At 46.1% G+C, this 25,891-nt stretch overlaps 1 protein-coding gene across 2 annotated transcripts in view; it reads left to right on the top strand.

Annotated features, from left to right (window-relative positions):
• Window positions 1–25,891, top strand: part of LOC144761320 (protein FAM228B-like) — a 223,841-nt gene that overhangs the window by 36,538 nt on the left and 161,412 nt on the right. For both annotated transcript variants that reach the window (XM_078646761.1, XM_078646760.1), the window contains exon 3: window positions 21,561–21,681. In XM_078646761.1, coding sequence (XP_078502887.1) covers window positions 21,561–21,681 — 121 coding nt within the window. The remainder of the gene's footprint in view (window positions 1–21,560; window positions 21,682–25,891) is intronic.

The raw sequence follows: 25,891 nt of genomic DNA, 5'->3' as shown, positions 1-25,891 counted from the left end.
AAAGCAAAGCTGACTTTAGAGAATCAACGCTGTCTTGCCCCAATCTTCTAGTAGGACCTTCCAATTAAGGTCACCAGTTGTCACCACAGTCAGCCTGCTGACCACTTGTTGAGAGGTGTTAAATGCTCCCAGGAAGTGAAACAACGGGCCTGCTGGTGGGAGAAGGTGTGACCTTCTCCTGCCAGGATGGTCCACTGGTGGTGGTCACAGGTTGCCCAGCTCCAAGGGGGCAACTTCCTTTGAGAGGCAAATGTGAGTCACACTTCAGCTTATCCACACCTTTGCGTAGGCATATAGGCTGGTATCTCCTCCGGGGGATGGAGTTGGGGGGGAGAACTCTGTTGCATAACCGGTTTTCCAGGAGGGGTAGGCCATTTTACTGGACACCCCATAGGGGTGCCCATGGCTCTGTCCCAGGGAATAAGGGTCTTGACATCTTGGATTTGGTCACTGTGGGGTTTATTTACTTCCAACTCCTCAAGAAGTGATGTAAAAGTGGGTAAGATAGCCCCATGGGACTTATAGCCCCTTTGGCTAGTGAGTCCACAAATCTCACAGGTGTAGCCGAGAGATCGAGTTCCAACCCCCAGGAGGTCCATCTCAGGTCCTGCAATGCAAGAGTGTGCACTTTCTCGACACTGGACTTCAACTTCTGAGCCAACAAAAAATGGTTTCTGAGCCGAGAGTCCAAGGTTCAGAGACTATTGATAATTGCCAATTTGTAGGTAGCCTTGAACGCCACTGAGAACAGCGTTTTTCACCTGACCTCTAGATGTTGCCGATCTTTTGACGTGAAACCCAAATCCAGACTTGGAAGACCCCACCAACCTCCCCTTCAATGAGAAAAAGAACCAGAAATGTTTCGACCTGCAAATGTAAAATCAAACCAGGACCAACCCAGTGCCCACATCAGATCTTGACTTCCATCGTGGTCGACCTGAAACTTTGACTTTATCCCAGACCCTCGAGTTCAAGGCTCATAGACTACGGCTAACAGTATTTGGAGTGAAAAGAAGTGATTTATGGAAACTTTGCTAAAATCCTAACTTTGGTTTCCTTTATCTAATTGTTTCTTGTTTTCTTGTCTAATCAAAGATAAAAATATATTCTATTTTTCTAAGTCAGAGTTTAATTTTTACTGTGTTGTGTTTCTTACTTATTGACTGTTTCAATACTGAAAAATGCTTTACCCTTGTTTTCCTTAGAGTTAACACAAAAAGATGATGGACGAAATGATGAACATTGTCCAACATTCAACCCCAGTCACCTATCTGAACCTAAATCCATAGTTTTTTTGCTCGCCACTCCATTCCAGTTTGGACCCAGTCATATGCAAATCAGTCTTGACCCCTCCCCCGTGGGAACAGTCCAGCAGATCTGCCAGGTCGGGTCCTCCCTGGACCACAAAACAAGTATCCTGGGACCAGTTTTGGGGTATCACCCCTCATCAGCCAGGCTTGCTTGAATCCGGTAGCGTAGCAAGCATAGGACCCATGTGTGGGCATACCCATCTCACTTAGGGTGAAAATAGCAACACAGCAAGATGATGGATGGAGTGCTGGACATCGCCAAACATTCACCCCCAGTTACAGATCTGGGCCTAAATCCAGGACTGGATTCAAGCTAGTCTGGCTGATGAGGGGTAATATTCCAAATCCAGTTTCAGAATGCTTGTTTTCCAGTCCAGTGCGGTTCTGGCCGGCAGTTCGCACTAAACTGTTCCCATGGGGATGGCATGGAGAGCAAAAGAATGATGGATTTAACCCAGTTCTGTGACCTGTGGGTGAATGGTTGAAAATGGTCAGCATTCCATCCATCAACTTTTTGTGCTGCTATAAGTCGCCCTCAGTGGGAAGGGTATGCCCTGACGTGGGTCTCATGCTCACTAGGCCACTGCCAAGACACACAGTTCATGCACAGAACAGTTTGGAGGCTGAGGATGGCAAATCTGATCAATCCCAGCTGGCAAGGAAGGAAATTATACCAACCTACGGGAATATAAGTAAGAGGAGGAGGTTCGGTATAAGGGTGGGCGAGCTGCTGAAGGCTCGAGCCAGGCTCTTGCTCAACTAAGGTTCTGTTGGAACCTCAAGCCAATAAAGAGTCAAGCTTTCATGTGGCTTCCGGCTGCCACCCTCACTGCTCTACCCTCTTACACAAGGCTAAAGCAAAGCATTAACATTTCAGGTAAACAGGAGAAACAAATAGGTTCACATTTAGTGGCTGTATAAGTGAATAAGGAAAACTGCAATAATCGCCGCTTCCCTGCCTAACCAAATTGTGTGATCTTAGATAAAGATTTTATTTCAACAATACTCCTTTTTCTTCTCAATGACAAATGAAAGCACCTTCAAATACTCGTGTTACGTATACCAGTAGTACAAAAGCATATTGTCTTTGATTTAATAGACTATAATGTTGCTCTATCTAAAAGAATGTGGGCCACACACAGAGTTCACATGACAACTGTCTTGCCTCTTAGTTCACTAATGTCACTGTCACCAGAGTGGGAGCGGGAGGCTGGATGGTTCTAAGCTCATGTTTAAAAACTATATAAGTGCTTCTCAAAGCAGTACTATAATGGACATCTTAATATCAAAGCTCCCACACGTTAAAGAAATACACTTTTTTTTAAAATTGTGATTTGACTTATTTTATGTGATGATTGTTGTATAATTTCCATGGCAAACATTTTCAGCGCTTGGCTCCTGGTCGTGCTCGGGCTCTACGTAGGGTTGCCACCTTCCCAAGAGCAAAACACCATAAACAAAATTCTGTGTACTCATTTGTAATATTTCTTTCAACCTTTGTTTACTTTAACTACTAGTTGGGTCATTAATGCAGCTCTAGAACACATTTAAAAGTGGTTTCTATTTATATGTACTGTTTGAAGTATGTACAGATATGGGCGAAAAATACCGTCTTTAGGTGATTTTACTTTTTTGTACCAACCTGGACATTAAAATAACAGTGGTGCCGGTAGAAAAGCGGCAAGGTGGCAACCTTAGCTGTAAGAGCCAAGCCAGATAAGAGCCAAGCCTGATGCTTGGCTTGGCTCGCCCATCTCTAGTTCCATGTGAACAGGCTTGGGGCACTGGGAGCTCTGAGTACCACCACCAAGCTCCCATTGAATAAATTGAACAGCACGTTCAGTGTGCCTCTACCTCGATTTAGCAAATAAGCTTTGGGGTAAACGACTTGAAGCATTAAATGCAATCCCGTCGGGTGAGTATAAAAGGAAAATATCAGGGTTGATCAATTAGAATCATTCCTCTGACTGTCTTCACAACCATGGTGAAACAAACTTGACTTAAGGACTGGCTATCTGCTTGTTTCATCTGTTTGGGTGCTGCTATTTCAGCTGGATACTATTTTGGTGCATTTATATCACAACTTGCACTTTTGTAGTGTGACTAGATTTTCAGAACCAGAAACCGGTACAGACATAGAAATATAACTAAATGTTGACAGAGACCATTCAGCTTCATGTATATATATTTAATTATATTTGTTTAACTTTTCGGCCTGGAGCCACCCCTCTCCTCGCAGTGGGTGCCGCAACTTGACGCGGAGGGTCTGGTTAGATACTCGCAATTCCACAAAAAATGTTGCGCACTTGAAAGCTGTATTTTTAACTTGTAAATATAAACTACAAACGCGTTTCAGCCTCCTGGCCTTTTTCAATGTCGTTTCACCCATTTGGTCAGTTGCAATTTAACATGTACACAAACAAAATTGATTGGGCAGCTGTCTTGCCATAGAAACTGATGATGGACTATACATCCAGCTACATCTCAAACCATGATAAGCGTAGCAGCCATTTTATCCTGCCTCTAATGAACATTCATCAACATAGAGTAAGAACTAATATTTGGTGTTCGCAATTAAAATAATAAATAATCTCTTTATTTAGCGTTAACCTGAAACTATCCAATATCTAAATTTTACCCTGGATGGGATTACATGGTTCACTTATCCTTAATTTTGTAATATCTAATTTGCCAAACCCTGCAAATCACTCTTTATTAAATTCATCTTGCCCTGAATGGGATAAGTATATCAAAACAGCTATACATGTATGACAGCTTTCTTATTTTTCTCTTGTAGGACATATTTTCATACAGTCAAGTACCTTATTATCAATCCAATATATTGCTATTGCCTACGAACAAATGTCTCATGATTAATGCACTATACTATTGGGAGCCTAAGGGGGAAAGGTCAAGGGAACAAGGCCGCCCCCCACTCATATCACTAAACACGTTGAACACACAATGGTTTTTGTTTTCTTTGCACAGCATTTATCCCCTTTTCTTTCCTGGTTGGCAGTAGCTGATGATGAGAAGTGAGGATTCAGGCGAGTACCAGCCTGCATATCCTCCCCCGGGTGTTGCTCCCGTGAGGCTCTGCCAACCCTCCCTCCCCCTTTTTCACAGTAGAAAGGTGTAATGAGGTGATAGGATCAGCCTGGGGTTACATGCATACACATATACGGTTTTTAAGTTTTTAGTAGTGAAGGCAGTGACTGTGATCAGCACTACAGATAGAAGGCTGAAGAGCACCCTCTGTTTGACTGAATAAATGCAGTATTAACTTGGGGTCATCGACCTCACAGTATATAGGGGCAGGCCATTGATTGTTCATCATGATTAATGCACCCATGGATTCAATTTCAGGAAAACAAAAACAAAAAAAACAGAAAAAAATATATAATAATCAAATATGGGAAGAGTTCTACATGTTAGAGCAAATAACATTTGTCATCCTTATGTTTTATACCTTACACTCAACTGTCAATTCCACCAATTATTCTTTCTTCCATTGATGTACTTCCAGAGCCCCTATCCATTTATCCTTCAGCCTATATGAGACCATAGCTCCTCTTTGCTATTGAGGCCCCATGGAGTTTGGGTTCTCAATACGACTATATAGCATGATTCCAGCAGTCTCAATGATCTAACACAGGCCCCGCCTCTTTTCTTCTGTGGCAGTTAATAAATGCAGAAAAAGCGTAGCAAATTGCTTTTGCTTTGATGAATTTCTGCAAAGTGAATGGATACTGGGTATGGGGGATCATTACTTGTTATTGCCCTGGTGTGTTCTAATATCCACTCTTTGGCTGGAGGAATGGTCCTCCAAATATATTTCTTATCACAAGGACACACCAGGCAATACACAACGAAATTCAAATTGCAGTTCAGTAATATCTTAATCTCTCTTTTTTCCTTTTTCCTTGGAATCTCAATATCTTTCACTTTTCTGCTGTTTCTACATACCTTACATTTAGTGCAAGTAAAAAATACTGTTATGTTCAATTTGATAGGGTTCTTCTCTTTGTAGTGACTGTGTACTAGTAGGTCCTTTAATGAGACACTTCTCTTGTATATAATGTCAGGTCTCCCTTGTAACTCATTTCCTAGGATGGTATCTGTCTGTAAGATGCTTACATTTTTCTGAATAAGCTCTCGAATTTGCCCGTAGTCTTCTGTGTAATTCAGTATCATCCTTATCGCAGTTTGCTCCTCCTTGTCTTTAATTTTTGGGTCTAGCAGTTCTTGTCTGTTTTTCAGTTGGGCTTTACATATAGCTTCCGTCAGGACACTCTTTGGATAGGCCCTTTCATTAAATCTGATTAATGCATCCCTTTCTGCTTCCTTGACATCATCTGGCATAGAGCAGTTACTCTTTAATTGTAACAGTTCTCCATAGGGGATACTGTTTATCAATCTCCGTGGATGCTGGCTTTGTGCATGTAATACTGCCTTACCAGCTGTAGGTTTTCTATAAAGTTGGGTACACAGTTTTCCCTCCGTAAAAAAAAAATCGACAAATCTAAGAAAGGTATTTCTATTTTGCTTCATTGACTTGTAAATCTGAGGTTGAATTTTTTAGTGTTGTTTAGAATAGCAATATATCTTTCGGGTTCCTCCAAAGTGCATTACCAGATAATAAAAAGATCATCAACATATCTGGCCCTTGGGCATAGTCGCGGCCCAGGCTGACGCTAATGCTCCCACCCGCTCGCCACGCCTCACCTGCCTGCACTGCGCCACACCTACATCACTGCCCCTGCTTCGGCTGGCTCCCAATTTGCGACCTGCCGCTGATGGCACACTGACCGCTCCTCCACACTGGACAACAGCTCCTACACGGCGGATCCTGGTCATGTCCCTTGGAGGGTGGCCCCTGTCATAGTTGTGTTCTGGAGTGGTCTCACGTGGGCCTCCACCCGGGCCCCCCTGCGCCCCAGCGATTGCCCCGCCGTACCCGGTCCCTGGACTGTTAACTCACCACTGCACCTGCAACCATCCCCCCCCCCCTTGCGCGCTGACGGATGATATTGTTTACCCCCATAGTTTTACAAGTTCCAGAACTAATTCCCACGCTGGTCATGTTCCCCGACCAGGCCCTTTATTGATCCTGCCGATACTACTACTCTACACGCCATGGCTATGTCACGGAACAGCACGCAGCTGATGACACACTATGCTCCTGTTACAACGACGTGACACGCCCCACTGTACAATAGAGACCTGGGCCGTGACCTGAAACAATGTCTTCCACCACCAGACGGCTGACACCAAGCACCGACAGCTACCTTGGACGCTTGTGCACGCGCTAGCGTCACTACAGGGTTTACCAACCGCTAGGCCTATGGGCGGCTGCGCCCCAGTTGCAATGGTCGCAACCTGGCGCCGTCGCCATCATACACTTATTCACATGCCTTAGTGAGCTATACTATTTTACACCAACCCGCAACAGGATGGCATCGCGAACACATAGCCTTTAGTATCTATATTGATAGCCCTCTCCCTGTGGAGATGGATCGAAGCTCGAGCGATGCCAGCACTGACAAAGCATTGATGTGTCTCAACTAACAACAAAACGGCAAAATTCATAGACCTGATTGTTATTGTGCTGTGTGTTGAACTATGTCCACATGATTCTTTTCCTATACTACGCCGCCGGACCCCAGGGTTGCCGGCTTATTGGCTGTGTTCACTTGCTAATGTTTCCTATGATCAATTTTACCTGCTACCGGCCCCTGTGGGTTGTAGGCCAAGTGCAGAGTGAAAGAGTGCTTTGAACAATAAAGGTCTTTAAAACATAAAAAAACACCAAAAAAAAACATATCTGGCCCTTGGGGTTACCTTATCAATCCACTGTTCATTCTTCTCCGCCCAGGCCACATGCTTCTCCCACCAGCCTACAAAAGATTTGCATAACTGGGGGTGAAGCACGTGCCCATCGGGTCCCCCAAATTTGAAGGTAAAGTTGTCCTGCAAACAGAAAAATATTATTGTTCAGACAAAAGGAAACCAACTGTAGCAACATGGCATTATGCTTTTGATATTTAAGAGATCTGCCTTTTAAAAAAAGATTCCACTGCTACCAAGCCATGTTGATTTTCAATACATATATGTAGGCTAGTGATGTCCATTGTGATCAAAATAAAGTCTTCCTCCCATTGCATGTCATGTATGGTTCTCTTAAAGTCAGTAGTGTCCTGTATATAAGAACTTACATCTTTTACAAGGGGGAACAAAAAGGAGTCCACATACATTGATATCCGTTCTAGGAGACTTGCTTTGAGGACACTATCGGGCGTCCAGGAGGTTTTTCCCTGTTTTGTGGATTTTTGGCATATGATAAAAAAGTTGGCAAAACTGGATGGTTTACTTTGAGGAAATTATATTCTCTTTCCCCCTGGACCACTTTGTCCCTCCAACTCATTATCCTTGTGTAAAAAGCTTCTACACTCGCATTATATTGTCTCCTTGTAATAGGCATATAACTTTCTTCATCGCTCAAATGTTGTAGAGCCTCTTCATGGTATGTAGATTTGTCAAATAACACCAAATTGCTGCCCTTATCCGAATGTTTGATCACCAGTGTAGTATCATTCTTCAAAGCTATGATAACTGACCATTGTTCTTTAGTAAGATTGAATTTAGTCTTCACCTTCTTAGAATTCATCTTTATTCTAAGTTGGTCTAATTCCCTAAATAGTTTTTCAAGTAAACAGTTAATAGCATCGAACACCATTTTCGGTATAACAATATTTTACTTTGAATGCACTCTTGTTGCCCTGTTGTTGTATTATATATATATATATATATATAATATATATATATATATCAACCAAAACCTCCTCCAAATGAAAGAGCAGTGACCCGAGGGGGAAACAGAAAAAGCGCTTTATTTTTGAGCAATCCCAGGCGTATGCATTTCGGCGAGTGTGCCTTCTTCAGCGCCCCTCACTCTGTCCTTCTGTTGCCGTGGCGTAGGCAATCCTGCCTCATTGATGATGAAAACATCTTGCTCCGCCCCTGGTTTTAATTAGGCCCTCCTGTGCAGTTCCAAGGGAATGGACTGCAAGTCCCATGAAGCCTCTGTATTGTGCACTTCAGGACCGGAGATGCTAGGTGGGGTAACACTGTCGGAGTAGGAAATGATGACAGGCACAGCACCAGAAGTAATGCGGGAGGTGGGGTAGTTCAACAGTCTGGCGCCTCCTCTGCTCCCTCTCATAACCACAGCAACCTGCCACCAGGAATCAATAGCGGGGGCCAGCACGGCAGTCCATGTCGCCCAATCGAGGTAAAACTATCTCCTTTAACCGCGTTGCCAGCCTGGCATTGAGGTGGGTACTAGGCGAAATTGCTTCCGCAATACAAACAACAGAGCTCTCCAGAGCATGCCAGACGCCTAGACCTCTTGTGCTGCGGTGGGTTCACTGAAAATGCGCTACTGGCAATGCGCATAAAATGTCAACCAAAACCTCCTCCAAATGAAAGAGCAGTGACCCAAGGGGGAAACAGAAATAGCGCTTTATTTTTTAGCAATCCCAGGCGTATGCATTTCGGCGAGTGTGCCTTCTTCAGCACCCATAGATATATATATATAATGAAAGATAAACATTCCCTCCCCTTGCTGTGAGGAGCTCCTGAGGCAGGCTGCTGATGACCCTGGCCACGACCTGCAGACCTCATTTACTGCTCATTAAATCATGCAGTGCTGCTTGAATGAGGTGAGACAGCACAGCATGTGGCTCTGTAAAAGTTAAGTTGTGTATCTAGTGTGATAAAAGGGCCAGTTGAAACGAGAGCGTACAAAACTCTTTTAACTCTCTTAAAAACTAGGACATGTATTTGTTTTTTCAAAAAGTGTTGGGCACTGGGACCGTCATTTAAAAACCTGGACTGTCCGGACAAATCCGGGACTTCACGTCACTCTACTCTTTTGGCCTCCTAACCACACTACCAGCAGCGGTTCCTCCCTTAGGGCAGAGGAACGTTGCCACCCCACCCACCCTGCTGACAGTGCTGCAAGGTATTGAAGAGATTTTATTTCCATTTTATTTTTCCGTTTAGCTGAGCCGAGTGGCAGCACTGGGCGGGCTACAGCTGCTGATTGGCAGCTGGGAGCTGTTTTGCTGGCTGCTCAAGTTTAAAATGCGCATGTCACTTGGCCGGCTGTCTTGCGATTTCCATCCTGACATGCATTTTAAACGTCTCCACTCGACTGTCTTAGACTGGCACAGGGTCATGGACCCCTCTGCCGGATGGATGTCAAGGCAGCCCACTCCAACCAATCCTGGTGCTTCTCTCATTCTACTAACATTATCAGCAGCATGAGAGTGGGGTCCGGATTTATAGAGGGGAGTTGGCTGAGGCTCCAGGAGAGCTTGCGCTGACTGCATTCTAGAAGAAAACACGTAGCGGAGGACGGGAAGTTTGGGTAAGTAAATTTTTTATTTGTTTTACTGTTGTTTCCTTTTTTGCCCACTGACAGGCACAGTGAGAAACTTGCATTGTGATTTATTAAGGTACTTGTTACTGGTGTTTGTTAATAATAGTCCTTGCGCTCTCGACAGAGTTGACACCCTTCCACTGTTGAGGGTCACTGCCCGCCACTGAACTTGAGTAAAGAACTCAATGAGCCAACCACAGTCCGCCCTACACTTTCCATCACCAAGATTCATTCCCATCTCCCTAATTGACTGTGGTTGTCCCACAGATCTGAACCTCATTATCAGTGTTATCGTAATTACTGAAGGAAAGGCTCAATACAAAGAAATTCCGACTGTAAAGTGACATATTTGATCTTACAGTTATACTAGAAACAGGAGGGCAAACTAAAATGTCTATACATGTACAACACACTAAGTAAAACAAACTGCTTGCCCTTTACAGGACTCCTCAAGTCCTGGACGATACAAGTGCCACACCCCTTACTCCAGTATTGGAACTTTCATAGATTCCCATTGCTTGTATCATTCCCCGTTGTCGAGATGTGAGTCCCCGGTAAATAAAAAATACTATAGAAATAGGTACAAAAAAAGAATAAGGCCTAGGCCTCATCTTGTTTTGTAGCATATCCACCTCTTTTTGTAAAAGAGACCAAATAAAATTGAACAGCCAATCAGAGCAGCATCATCCCACAGAACCTTCCTGAGAGAGCCTCAGATTTTCTACCGCACGTTGTGCAAGGGAGTCTCCTGAGCTCTGCTCAGTTTCATTCAACTTATTTCTACTTTTTTCACTTCAACTCTTCACTTCAAATTCAACATGTCAGACAAGGAGAAGAAGGCTCTTTTCAAGGCTTGTGCCACCTGCTCCAAAAAGAGACTTTATGTGGAGGACAAACATAAATACTATATTTATTGTTTGTACCCTGACCACAAAGCTAAGATCTGTCAGACCTTCTCCACCAAGATGTAAGGGACATCTACTCACTTGGCTTCAAAAACTAAAGTCACAGAAAGATCCTGTCTCCAGTGACAGTGACAACGCTTCATCAGCTACTTCATCGAGGAGATCACAAAAACGGGGTAGATCTTCACCTTCTACTTCTTCAGATCCCACTTCAAAAGCCTTACAAAAGACCTCTAATAGGTCTGACAGGCGTAGTCCCATCAAATCTCCTCACCGAGGTATAAAGGAGAGGGAAGGACTTGCTCCAGAAGCTTCTCCTCCTCCTTCTGAGAAGGCTATACTTTAAAAAAAAAAAACAGCTTCTGTTCCACCTGATGAAAAAGCTGAGAGAAAAGTTTCCTTGTTGACGACGACATCGATACCGTCGACGACCGCTTCAAAATCTGTACCGACGTGTACATTGTTTCAGTCGACGGGCTAGTCGACGAGAGTTTCCTCGTCTCTACCAACTTCGACAACGACGCCACGCGCGTATGTGTAATTCACCCTGTCGTCGACGTCTAGTCTGACGACGTCCACGTCGACAGGGATGACGACAGTGATTGTGTCGACGGCAACCACGTCGACGACGGTGGCCCTTTCCTCATCGAACATCTTCGTCGACGACTCCGTCAATGACCTCGTCAGCGATACAAAATGTGGCAATTTCTATAGGGAGACGTCACATAACACCAGAAATGACTTCTCCCCGGAAACTGACACCCCTGCCTCCAGCTCTCCTTTTAGAAGAGGAGTTTTCTGAGGACGATGACTGTCCTTATGGTGCTGCCGTTAGCCCATCTCAGCTACATGTTCAATATCAAGACTGACTCTGATGAGTACTACATGGAGCAGCAACAATATGAGCCACAATTCAGGTCTCAGGAGCAATATCAACAGGAGGTGGTCTGTATGCCATCTTCCCTCATTACGGACTTGCAGTTCATGCTATCTGATTACAGGAGGAGATTTCCAACGCAGTCTCCTGTCCAGGAAACAGTGCAAGTGCATCCAACTCCACTGGCTCTTTCGGTTTCACCACAGCTTCCTCCTCAAACTTCATTGCCGGAGTTACCTGTACCGCAGCAAACAGTGGTTACTGTCCAGGATGATACATCCGATGATGACCAGGGGACAGCAACGATCCCGAATCCTGACATGGAATGGGATTATTACATGATTCCGGATCCCGCCTCTCCTGTTCCAGAACCGGCAGATTCCCCTCCTGCAGATATTGGAGGCTTTCATAATCTGATGGAGAGAGCATCTAAGCGTTTCAACCTGCCCATTCCATCAGTGCAGTTGGACTGCTTCTTATACGACTTTAAAGAACCATACAGGAAGTCAGTATGCTCTATCCCTATCGTGGGTCACGTCTGGGATGAGGGGATAAAGGTTATGAAGTTGCCTGCCACAGTCATACCTGTGCTTCCTCGTCTGGGAAATAAGTACAAGACCCCTGAAGATAGACAACTTGTCTTGTCTTGTCAGCCAGCAAAACCGGATTCGGTAATTTCTCAAGCGGCCCAGAGAAAGTCTAAAAATCCGGCAGCCTCTCTCACCACACCATCGGATAAAGAGGGCAGACGGCTGGATAATGCTGGGAAGAGATTCTCTTCCATGTCGAGCCTCCTGGTTAAGACAGCCAACGCCTTGGCGATTCTCGGAAGGTATGATCGCCAGATGTGGTGTGATCTGTCTCCTTATCTAGATCAGCTGCCGGATTAAGCTAAAGTGGAAGCCAAGAAGATCCTCCAGGTGGGAGAGAAAACATATTTGGAAATAATTGACTGCGCAATGCATATTGCCACTACAGCCTTCTGTTCCCTAGTAGGGGCAGCAATCCTTTGACTCCAAGGCTGGCTTTGTGCCACTTGGTTCAGGCCGGAAGTCCAAAACAAGATCCTGGACCTTCCCTTTGACGGTGAGGCGCTCTTTGGGATGCACATTGATGATGCGCTGCAAGATACAAAGGAAACTGCAAAATCCCTTGGGACTCTACAATACCGCAAGGTCCCTTTCCGTGGAGCGAGGGGTAGAGTCTTCTCCTCCTACAGAGTCGGATATTAGCAGCAGCGCTATTCCTCTTCCTCACAGCCTTCTCAATAATACCAGCCGCAATATTCTCAATGACAGGGCCAGTCGTCTTCTTTCTCTATTCCATCATCGAGGGGATGACCAGGGCACCAGGGGAGGGATTCCTCTAAGCGCCAGCAGTGGCTTCCTGGCTCTTCCTACTGTTCCTTTGTCCCCTGTAACACTAGTGGGGGGCAGGATATCCCAATACTACCACAACCTGGCAACTAATAACATCAGATCAATGGGTTCTCAATATAGTTTTGTAAGGCCATACTCTGGAGTTTCAACATCAGCCACCATCCAAAGCCCCTCGCTCCACCGAATCCAAACATCTACACCTTCTACGTCTAGAAGCACACCAACTACTTCTCAAAGGAGCGATAGAACCGGTCCCTCGATTCCAGTGGGGAGAAGGATTCTATTCCCGGTACTTTCGTGTTCAAAAGACCGTAGGAAAATGGTGCCCTATCTCATAAAGCTCTTGTTTCGTATGTTCTCCTTGCAGGACATTTTGCGGCTCCTCAATCCAGGGGATTACATGGCCACCCTGTACCTTGAGTATGCATACTTTCATGAACCCATCCACCCTGCCCACAGGAAGTTTTAAAGCTTTACAGTAGCCAAGAGCCACTTTCAATTCAAGGTCCTGCCTTTCGGACTCCGATCCGCTCTGCGGATTTTCACATAGGTCCTAGACCCTGTCGCAGCATTTCTCAGGAAACAGAAGCTCCAGGTCTTTCCTTACCTGGTCGACTGGATGGTGAAAGCTCCGTCTCATCACGCAGCGGAAGAGGCTGTCAGGACATGCACACAGCTCCTCCGTCACCTGGGGCTCCAGCTCAACATGGAAAAGTCAGTGCTGTGCCCGTCCAAGTTAACCCGGTTCTTGAGGGCCATTCTGGACACCTCTTGCGGCAAAATGTTTCCCTCAAAGGAAAGACCAAAAAAGCTGATGACCTCTGCTCGTCGGTTACAACAAAAAGGGTAACTTTCAGTTTGCGTCTAAAAGTTACCGGGGACTCCCATCTCGATGACGGGGAATGATACAAGCAATGGAAATCTATGAAAGTTACTAATACTGGAGAACCAAAGTTACAGGTTAGTAACTTGTTTTCTTACTTCTAATGGCTCGGTCTTATTTGAGTGTGAGAATGCAAAATAGTATAAAGTAACTATTAATCAACTTGTTGTAATTACAATTGGCTATGAGGCTGCAGAGTGTTTACTCTATGTGTTAGTAAGGGCCAAGAAGGTCCTGTATGACTTTGAATTATATATAACCACACCCAGGCTAGACTTGGGTCAGCCCTTTACACCATACCTGGGCATAAACATTTGTTAGAGTATTTGCCAGCATGACGGGAGGGTGCTGGTCCGGACTGCCATTTCTATTGCCAGTTTGGACCCAGATAAGGAGCTACCACACTGTTCTCTATCTAGGTCCACTGGACTGGAAATTGGCTCCTGGGATTAAGGATCATAGCCACAAAAGTACTCAAAGAAGACTTAATTTATGGTAGCTCTCTTTACTACCATTACCAGCTGGAAATTAAAAACAAGCATTTGCCATGCAATAGGTCTCGCATTACTGATAGTTATTGGCGTTGCAAATAATAATGCGATGCCAAGGGCTCATACTTTCAGTAATCCGAGACCTAGTGCATTACAAATGGTTGCGTAGTGATCCAGGAACCAGCATTGTATGTCTCAGTGCAGTACCGCAAACTGCTCCTAGAACTCCCTAGTGAGCAAGGCACCAGCACTGCATATCTAGGTGCAGTACAGCAATCTGTTCCTACAGGTCCCTAGTGAGCAAGGCACCAGCACTGCTTGTCTAGGTGCAGTACCGCAAGCTCCTCCTAGATGTCCCTAGTGAGCATCATAAAAATGTGAAGATATGGTAATATTACTATACCCATAATGCATTGCATGCAAGACAGTACCTCAAGTACATTCAATTGCTATGTCCATGTATACAATTAGTAGCTTTGAAATGTGACAAAACAATTATTATATTAATTCTGGATTAGGTTGCGCTCTCTGTGGAGCTGATGAAGGGAAATTTATAGAAGGTCTAATATAAATGTGAGATGTGGTAGGTGCAGTACCACATTTTCTAGTCTTTGGGATAGCAGCCTGGTGTTGCATTTCCCCTGTCCTGGCTGCTGAATGAACACCTCTTTTGGATAGATTCCCAACCTAACCGACGATGCTTTGTGGTCTCTGGAGGTGGACACCGGGACCGGGCAGGGAATGGCTTACCCACGCCGTGGAGCTCCGTGCGGCGTCCTGAGGTGTTGGCCGTTGGTGTCCGGTGGTCAATTGGGGTATGCGATTTCTATGGAGATGGCCCCTACAGTAACAGTCCGGAACAGGTGTGATTGACTGGTGGATGCTGGTTCCCTTGGCGGGCGCCTCCTGATGCCGCTGGATTACTGATAAACTGCGCCCCATTTAGTCGTCTGTTCGCATACCTCCTTCCCGGATAGCAGCGCCCGTGAGGGACGGAGGGTTGGGCCAAAGCTTGGAGAGCTACCTCGTGGGTTTGTGACACCTGCATATCCGATCTGTTGAGCGCTACGGGGTGCAGGTGCGGGTTCACGTATTACAGTGCTAGTGGACTCCAATCTGGTGTGGTGCCATACCCACAGTTTGCTATATTACGGTCGCGGTTGCAGTGACGGTGAGTTCGCACTTTCCGAATACAGACCCAGAATGGCGACTCAGCCTGAGGGCGAGAGACAGCCGCCTAGATCGACTAAGGGATCCCGGGCCGTACAATCTAATAAGCTGGACCGCTACAAGCTGCCCAAGGGCTCGCCCTGTGGGTCAGGACGGATATTGGAGGGAGGCAGGGAGTCCGTGGACTCTGTGTCAGAGCCTACACTACAGGATGTAATGGCTGTCATTGATGGCCTCAAGACTTCCCTGGGGCAGCAGATAGAGTCACAGGACCACAAGCTGGATACAGTGAACATTGAGGTTAACCTGATTCATGCCGATCTCACCAAAACCAGTGAGAAGGTTAAGTCGTTGGATATCAAAGCCACGAGCTTGACGGATGATGTCTCGCAGCTGCAGCAGGATGTTCGGGATCTCAAGGCTTCTGGTGACCTGGCACATCGCAAGCTGGATGAATATGAAGGAAGGGTCCGAAGGAATAACATCCGCATAATTGGAGTTCCGGAGAAGGCTGAAGGTCTGACCCCTGACCTCTTTGTGGAGGATATTATCCTTAATCATCTGAAACCGAAAGGGTTGGGAAATTTCTTCACAATAGAACGTGCACATAGAATTCCGGGAGGAAGACCGAAGTCGGGGGCCCCACCGTGTCCGATGATCGCAAGAGTGCTCTACTTTAGAGATAGAGACGCTATCCTGCAGGCCTCCAGATCTGGGGGCCCTTTGAGGTATGAAAATTCCACCCTTAACTTTTTTCCAGACTTCACTCAAGTGGTTCAGAGGCAACAGCAGAGTTTTCTTGGAGTCAAGAGGCAGCTCAGGGATAGTGGTCTGAAATACGCTACGCTGTTTCCTACCAAGCTGCGGGTTGAGATCGAGGAGAAAGTTTGGTTCTTTGATGACCCGGCAATTGCTTCTGACTGGCTGGAAAGTCTTTCCCCTCGGGGGGGGATCCCCTGGGGGGAGGCGGCGAGGATGGTCATGGTGTACAGGAACAAGACTGATAAGTATTGAGTTGTGTGGTCAATGCGGGCTGGTGGGTGAAGAGCCACTTGCGAGACATTTCTATGGGACTACCCCTGTTGCATTAGGCACGGGATATGACCACGATGGGCGGGGGTGGGGATGCGGGATTCTGACGTCCTCCTCTAATCTATATTTAGATAGTTGGTTAGTTAGACTATGGGGCGACAGGCACACTGCGAGTTGGGGGTTGGCGGATGCCGAGAGCAGGGGTGCAGGGTTGGGTGCGGCGGGGTGGGACTGTTTTTTTGTGGTTGTGATTCTTTTTTTGTGTTTTTCCTTTTTTCTTTTTGCGTCAGGTGATAACGATGTTGTGAGATGCTTGCTATTCGGGTCGCATGGCGCTGGGTAGTCGGGGATTGGGGATGAGAGTGCTGAGCTGGAATGTGAATGGTTTGGGTGACAAGATCAAGAGAGGGATGGTCAGCCAACTTATCAGGAGGCATTCCCTAGATGTAGTATTGCTGCAGGAGACACACCTGGTCGGTAACAAGTGTATAGCCCTCCATAAAGGGGGGTATAAGTTGGTGGCACACGCTGGGTTCACCTCCGGGTCCAGGGGGGTTGGGATTTTGGTTAAGAACTCCTTTCCCCTGTCAGTGCAGGCTACATGGTTGGATCAGAAAGGCAGATATGCGGGAATCTCGGGGCTTGTGGAGGGTAAGATCGTCACCTTCTTGTCGATATATGTACCTCCAGGCAGACACCTTTCGAGATCTGGGATCGGTTTTTCTTGCGTTACCCCTAGGTAGCCTAGTTTTGGGGGGTGACTTTAATGCTGTGCTTGACGGGGAGATTGATAGTAACCCACCACGTGTGCTCAAGCAATCACAGAGATGGCTCTCGGAATTTTTAGAAACGTTAGGTTTGGTCAATAGCTGGCGGGTACGTAACCCAACGCTGAAGCATTTCACACACACGTGTCAGCTGCACATGGTAGCTTGTCGCGATTGGACTACATCCTGCTGCCGGCGGCGATGGCGCCTATGATCCAAGAGGTGAAATACCTCGGCAGATGGATCTCTGACCATTCCCCACTGTGGATTCAGCTAGTATCCGACAAACCTGCGGCGGGTAGGGTAGCTCCACTTAGTGCCTGGCAGTTAAAAGACCCGGCTATCAAAAAAGAGGTGCTTAGAAGGTCTGACCTCTACTTCCTGGAAAATGTGAGGTCAGTTGACTCGGCACAGTTATTCTGGGAAGCGTACAAAACGGTAACGAGAGGTGAGATTCTGTCCTTAGTTGCAGGAAAGAAGAAGAAAAGCCAGGCCGAGGTAGCTCGGAAGGAAGCGGAGGTTATACTCTTGGAAGAAAGAGTAGCTGAGTCGCACACAGATGCGGAGCTCCACCGTCTGAGACTTCGGCAAGAGGAATATAAAGGCCTTGTGTGTGATAGAGCGATCGCTCATAATAGTGCCGTGCAGAGTCGCATATACGAGCATGGCGATAAAGCAGGTAAATTGATAGCATGGCTTGAGCACGGTAAAAGGGCCTCTAGGCTGGTACCGAAATTAGAGGGATTGGGGTCGTGTAGAATTACAGATCCACAGGCGGTTGCAGATGAGTTTTCAGTGTACTATAAGAAGGTCTATACTGCTGGTAGTAGGTATTCCGAGACTGAGAATAGCGATATGATTAGAGACATTGTTATGCCGAGTCTGTCGGAGGAGGATAGAAAGTATCTTGACTCTCCCATCTCCGATGATGAAGTGGCACAGGCCATAAGGCAAATCAAATCAGGTAAAGCGACGGGCCCTAACGGGATACTGATTAAGTTGTATAAATTAAACGCCAGCCGACTCGCCCCACACATTCGTGCCATGTTTTTGGAGAGTAGGAAGAAGGGCTGGCTTCCCTATGACCAACGAGTGGCTAATATAGTGGTCATACACAAGGTGGGAAAACCCAGGACACAATGTTCTTCTTATCGGCCTATTTCGCTCCTCAATGCGGAGCCCAAAATATTAGAGAAACTGCTTGCCACTGGGCTGGTCAAGGTGATTACGTCTTCGATTCACCCGGACCAATCTGGCTCTATGCCGCGTTGTAATACTGCGCTGAATCTGCGGCGGCTGCACAGTATCCTTGGGGGTTCCTCGCAGATACATGAACCAACAGTGTTGGTGTCTCTGGACGCCACTATGGCGTTTGACATGGTAGAATGGCAATATATGTTTGCGGTGTTGGCAAAGCTGGGCTTTGGGCATGAGTTTATCGGTTGGGTACGACTATTATATGCAGAACCCCTGGCTAGGGTGGTAGTTAATAATTGTAGGTCCAATGATTTTTCTCTGGAGAGCGGCACGAGGCAGGGATGCCTGTTGTCCCCATTGCTTTTTGCGCATGTGATGGAACCTTTAGTGGCCTGAGTCCGATGGGATAGATCGATACGGGGCCTACGGTGGTCGACTGACTGGGAAGATAAGTTTCACTGTATGCGGATGACGTTTTGCTTTATCTTACTAATCCCAAGGACACCTTGAGCAACTTCTTGGATGTATTGGATATCTTTGGTAGGTACTCGGGACTGGCCATAAATTGGACAAAGTCAGTGCTCTTTGTCCTTGTAGGTGAACCGCCGGTGGTCCCGCGATCGTGTCCAATCCAGATTGAGATGATAGGATTTAAGTAATTGGGTATATTTATTACACTTGATCCGCAGCTGCGGTCCACCAATAATCTTGCTCTCCCATTGGACAGATGCAGGAAAGATGTGGAGCGCTGGAAAGCTCTTCGGCTGTCCATGCTTGGAAGAGCCGCTCTCTTCAAAATGATGGCCTTAACCCTGGTTCTTGTATGCGTTGCAGAACTGGATGGATCCTGTACCGACCTCCTATTTTAGGGGGATAGAGGCTCTCCTGAGGCAGCTCCTGTGGGACGGTAAGCCCCGAATAGCGTTTGTCAAATTAACTCTTCCATGGTACGATGGTGGGATCGGTCTCCCAGATTTAAGGAAGTATAATTGGGCTTCACAATTGGCTGCTGTGAACCACATTGTTTACGGACCCCCCGGTGACCCGGGATACGCCATGGACCGAGGTCAGGCACCGGGAGGGATGATAGATTGAGCTCTATATGCCAAGCTGGGGAAGTTCGCGTTAACAGGCCCGACCGCACATGCAGTGCAGATGTGGCATGTGGCTAATACATATCTAGGGTGGGAAGGTGGGCTCACATTGGTCACTCCCCTGTTGAACTCAGAGAAGCTGGGTAGCCTGTGGAAAACTAAGGGGTTCGACAAATGGGACACTATTGGGATCACTCATATAAAAGATGTTTGGGGGAAAGACGCAGTGCATACATTCGAGTCTCTCCAAAAAATATATAGTCTGCATAATAATTAGCATTTCCGATATTTGCAGGTGAGACACACTCTTGCCGCACATGTGCCTAAAGACACGATACCCCCAAAGTCGTCGCCTCTTGAAGATCGGGTGCTAGACGGGCATATTCCCGAGAAAACTATCTCTTTGATATATAGGAAGCTGGTCAACAACATGGAGAGCCCACTGGGGCGAATCAGAGCCCAGTGTAGTATGGATGGGTTGGAATTGGACGATGAAGACTGGGTGGAGGCAGTTTCCTCTCCAAAGGTTGTGGCGATTCAGATGAGGCTCCGGCTAGTACAACTGAAGATACTGCACAGGTCATATATCACTGGGCCTCGACTGGTCCGGATGGGACGAGGAGGGAGTGGGGAGTGTAGGAGAGTGTGGAGAATCCGGCACCCTAATCCACATTTTGTGGCACTGTGTGGCAGTACAGACTTTCTGGACAAAGATTCACAATGTACTCGGAGATGTTTTGGGGGTGGAGTTATTGCCGGAAGCCCGAAGGTGTCTGTTGAATGTGTGGGAGCCTACGGATCTGAACATGTACCAGAAGCAGTGGGTCACTCTGGCATACATGGTGGCCAAGCGGAATATCGCTCAGCTCTGGGGTGCTAGTCAACCGCCCCGAGTTACTAAGTGGGCGGAAGACCTTGACTGGTGCATGTTCAGGGAGGAGTTTGTGTTTGTAGCCAGAGGATGCCCGAAGAAGTAGGGGAAGGTGTGGGGAGCATGGAATACTCACCGGGGTGAGATTTGTGGCCCACCGCTGCCAATTTTGGGAATGGAAGCGCAGGAGTCCCCTTGATCCTAGTATCGTATATTATTGATTGTGATTCTGTATTTGGCCACAATGACCTATGTGTTGCAGACTGTATGTAATCACCTGGTGTATTTATTATTTGCTCCTTTTTTGTATTGTCCTTGCTTTATTCAATAAAAAAGTTATTTAAAAAAAATCTATAATTGGCCATGAGAATCTCACTTGGTAAAGTACTAGGAGAAGAGGAATACTGGGGGTCTTTGAACGAAGTCTAGAGGCCACAGAAGCAGATGGCGAATTTCAAATAGCCTTTGACCTTTTTTTCCGGACAGATTCCATCAATTCTTTAGACTTGCACGTCAATGAACAGTGCAGTGAAAATAGTGTCTTTTGTGTGTATTGATCAAGGCAGATATAACGTGCATTCGGCTGCAGTGCACTTTCAGAGCTAACCCAAGTGAACTAAATGCTTGCCCATGGGGTCACCATGATTATGTGCACTAATCAGGTGGTTTTTGGTCCTTTCCTGAATGTAGTTGGAAATGTGTTTGTTGGCAGTGCAACATCTGAGGAATGGAGTATCCTGGTAAGGTTAGGCAGAGATGGAGAAAAGAAAGAGGTACACATGCTGTCTTAATGAATTCTTATTGAGCTACAAATGGGACTGTTTGATGACCGGCTTGACGGCAGATGGGTGGGTGGGTGGTGGCTGCAAGAAGTGCATGGTCAGTTGGACAGTATTTACAAAGAATAGTCAAAGAGCGTCTATGTGACCTGTTTGGTAAGTATGCTCATTGACATATGCTATGCATCGCTGGATTCATTTGGCATGTTGTATCGTGCTTATAATTCGTTCTGGGGAGTAATGTAACCGTTTCAGTTGAATTCTTGCAATATTTGAAGTAAAATAAGTATAACTGAAACATTTAAAATGAACAACATGATGGATTCCTAGTTGATGCCATTTTTTTCTCCCGCCTCTTCCAGCCCTGCCATATCCACCAGGTCCCATCAAGATACTGGCGAAGGGTCAATTACTCTGCATTGCAAAGAAGGCCACGCAGACAGTATCTTGGCAGACTTGCTTCCTGTTCCCAAAGAGTCTTCCGTATGTATACAAATATATACGTATAACAATGCAAATATTGTTTGTGATATTAAAAAATTGCTATCAAATATGCAAACTAACATTTAATAATTTCCCGTTACGGTATATAAAAGATTATTATTGCTTCTGATTATGAAGATAGGGGTGCAAAAGATGCTCTTTGTGACGTCTTAAACTGTAGATGGCAGCGTTACTGAAATGCTCTCAAGATCACCAGGTCCATTTGCAGGCTGTTCTCCAAGAGACAATCAGGTATCACTTGGGTGATGTAAAACTAATGCTATTGCTCAAGTTTAAAATGAAAATGTATGTATTATTAAATCATTAAATTTAGGCGTGATACCGCCTTTCCTCTGTTTATTTCAATGACAAGGGGTTGAGTGAGAGTTCAGTTTCAAAACCCCTACCCCTCGAAGAAACTTTAAAATGTTGCACTAGGAAAAAAGAAGGCAGCGTCTCCTAAATAGTGAATAACAAATAAACAAAACTGTACCCTGATTTACGAAGTGCTTTAGGATAGTGCCTCTATCAGTGACATCGACAGCTGTGTACTTTACTGTTTTCTTTTTTGACGGCCAGTTTCATTTTTTTATATATCTTTATTGACTTTTTCCAAACAAACATCACTGATATCGGCATGTGCCAACTCATGGGAATACATTACTGATTGTCCAAATTCCACATATAACTGGCCATAGCCTAAGTACAACAACAGTAAGGTCAATCTTTAATCGGACTTCTCCCCCACCTGTACATTATGTATGATGCCTCAATCATGGACAATCCCACGGATCCCTATTATAGCCCATGCTCCCAAGCTTCTGCGCTACGGATCAGCCAAGCAACCCCCCCCACCCCTCGCCTCCCCCAACAAAAACTACCCCCTCCCACCCGGCCATGTCTGGGGTACAATCCCTTATGATATATCTTGGTACACCGAGCTCCCCCGCTCCTCCGGTTCCCTACCCAGGAGAGCTATAATACTCTGCCTCCCCCAACTCCTCTGTGTTGTCTGGCTCCCCTCTTGAGTGTATGTTCCCCCCGCTACATCATTGTCGGCTCCGTCTGCTTCCCCGTTTACCAACTCTGCCACCTTTGCCTTCACGCCTGTACGTCATCTTCTAGTTCTCATCGCGTCTGGTCTGCTGCCTCCGAATCACCTTGGCATTCGCCCATTCCTGCATATCCGGCACCCACTGTAACATTCTGGGCAGACAGCGACCCATCCACGAGATGGCTATCTGCCGATTTGCAAGCACCAGCACCAAGAGAACAAGCTTTGTACTAAGGTTCTTGTTCTTAGGTCGAGGCAGCAATCCCAGTAACACCACCAGGATCTCTCCTGCTATCTTCCAACCTGTCGCCTCCCTCGGCGCCACCAGAACTTCAGTCTAGTATCCCTGAAGTGCAGAGCATGTCCAAGCCATGTGTATGAACGCAGCCTCCGACTCTCAGCACCGAGGACATTGCCCTGATCGGTCCGGATAGATCTGGAGGAGCATTTTCGTGTCCGATAGGTTTGATGGACATAATTAAATTGTATTAATTTAAACCTCGTGTTTGCACTCACTTGTTTAACTGCTTCATGGATCTTGATCCATTCCTTGGCAGTGAAACTGTCCCTCGTCAGTGCCTCCCAGTTCGCTTGAATTGGTAGCACCCCAGTCACTCCATCAACCCGGATCGCCCGGTATATATGTGAAATCAGCCTGCAGCCTTTACCCATCATTAAAAAAGTCTGTAGTACCTGGGAAACTGGGGGTTCATCGCTACCTGTGCAATCTTTTCATACTTTACATCTTTGCCCCGACTTTTAGAGGGGAGGCAGGTGGTGAAGGCGGCGGCCACACAGAGAACTTGGGGTACCGAGATGCAGCTCCCACAATCCTTTGGGCATTTTTGAGGTGATCTAGATAGGCGGGAAAGGGCCACGGGCTGCCTGACCTCAAAATGGCGTCCATCCCCGACTATAACCAGGAACTTAAAGCGACACTGAGCGTAGGGCCTCCATAGGGCAAACATACATCGGTGACCATATAACAGCACCAAAAGCTCAGTCCCTGCTCAATGGGGAATCACCCTAAAGTTAACTGTTGTGCAGCACCTGCTTTAGAGATGGCTCTAGGCATGGAGTGCAGAGCCACTCACAGGGATAAGAACGAGGAGGGCGCAGCCCCGTGCGGGGAGCGCCCCGCAGTCCCTGTCGCCGCCCCAGCCCCGCTGCTCACGCTAAACGTTGGCGGCTACCTGTACATAACACAGCGGCAGATGATGCAGCGCTACCCAGACCCGCTCCTGGAGGGCGCGGTGAGTGGCCGCACGCCGTTCCAGCTGGACACCGATGGCAACCTCTTCTTGGACCGTGACGGACTGCTCTTCAGGCACGTCCTCAACCTTTGCTCATGGACAGTACAGCTATGACTTTGAAACAGACTGCCCTCCTCCTCCTGGCTCTCTTACTCATTTCCCCCTCTAGTCTACTGTCCTGCCTTCCTTTCCCTTTCTTTCTGTTCTCCCCCTCTTCCTTCCCCTGCCCCCTGAACACCTGGCTGAACGATGGCAAGAATTCCCTGCTCTGTAAATATGTAATATTTGTAATCCTGAGTGAATTTGCAATTTGTATATATTTTTATCTCTAACCACTAGTATATGTAGTAGTTCTTTGTAATTACTACCATTCCTATGTGATTTTAGAGTTTATCTGTTTGTATCTCTTCCTTGAGTAACTTTACATATTGTAGATTTGCAATGTTTCCCTCATTTCCCTCCACTTGTATATATAACTCTAACCACTAGTATATGTAGTATACCTTTGTACTTACTACCATTCCTATGTGATTGTAGAGTTTATCTGTTTGTATATTTTCCTTGAGTGACTTTACAACTTGTACATTTGCAATTTTTCCTGTTGATATCTCCTATGTAACTATTGTAATCCAAAGTCCTAATGTAACGCAACTGGTTCTTTTGTAAATTGCTCTGACACCTTCGGGTAATGTTGGCGCTATATAAATTCGCAATAAATACAGTAAAAAAATTAAAATACTGGGAGCTTTGCTGTTCTTGTTGATTAATCTCAGCGCCTTTCATTTCTGTGGATTCCCAGCTACAAGTAAAGCATGGGCTTTTAAAAATAAATACCCATAGTTACAATTAAAACCTATTTACCTGCTTGCAGTGCTCTCATCAGGAATTAAAACTGATTTTTCAGGCTTTGGGTAGTGAAACTTGTGGCAGCATCTGGACAGATGGATCTTGGTTATAAGGTAGGCTCTGAGCCCGTAGGGCAGTGCACTCTTTTTAGGTCCGATTACAGAGAGCTGCGCCATAAACCTGTAATGGCCATCTGGCGCCTACCTGTACTGCCAAACGAGTCCCAACTGACCACAGACTCTCGGGCCCATGATTGGGCCACACAACATGTATTAAATGTGTGATACCTTTTAACCTAATCTTGTAAGGCTGGTCTGTGGAGAGACTGCTCTGTTACCTGTTGGCCACCAGGCATTTGTTTAGCAAGTTTCATGCCTGCCAGCAAAGAACATTACCGAAGCGCAAAGAAGGCATTTCATCTATGACCATGTTATCTTGTGTGTATTTTTGTAGCACACTATCACCTGTGAGGGTATCCTGGTGCTTGGCAGATTAGAGGCTAGCCTCGAGGAGACTTACCCAAAGATCTAACACATAGATTCATCAAGCATTTTTGCGAGCGCAAACGGTGCGAATCGCAAAATTCGGCCGTTTGCGCCCGCAAAAATTGCATTTGAGATTCATCAATGGGTCATGTACTCGCAATTTGAAAAATTGCAAATAATTGCGATTTTTCAAATTGCGATCGCATTTAAGGAATCTCAATTAGAGATTCTTTAAATGCTATTCATGATCCATTTCTGAATTGTGAATTCGCTTTTTTGGCCGCTGTTTACCGCGAAGTCTGACTTTGTGGTAAATAGCAAAAACTTAGAAAAATGCACTTTAGGTGCATTTTTCTAAGTTGGATGTTACACACACACATGTCCTGTGGACATGTGTGTGCGCAACATCAGTCTACATTCTCATTTCAGGGGTGCTACAGGGTGTCCTTTGGACACCCCTGGCACCCTTGAAATCGCATCCTTATTTGCGATTAGCAAATTGCTAATCGCAAATAAGGAATAACTCCCCATTCATTCCTATGGGCCTTTAAGGAACATGTAGAAATCACAAT

This window comes from Lissotriton helveticus, chromosome 6, assembly GCF_964261635.1.
Source record: "Lissotriton helveticus chromosome 6, aLisHel1.1, whole genome shotgun sequence".
Classification (NCBI taxonomy): Eukaryota; Metazoa; Chordata; class Amphibia; order Caudata; family Salamandridae; genus Lissotriton; species Lissotriton helveticus.
The sequence above is the reverse complement of the archived record's forward strand: the minus strand, read 5'-3'. Positions and strand labels throughout refer to the sequence as shown.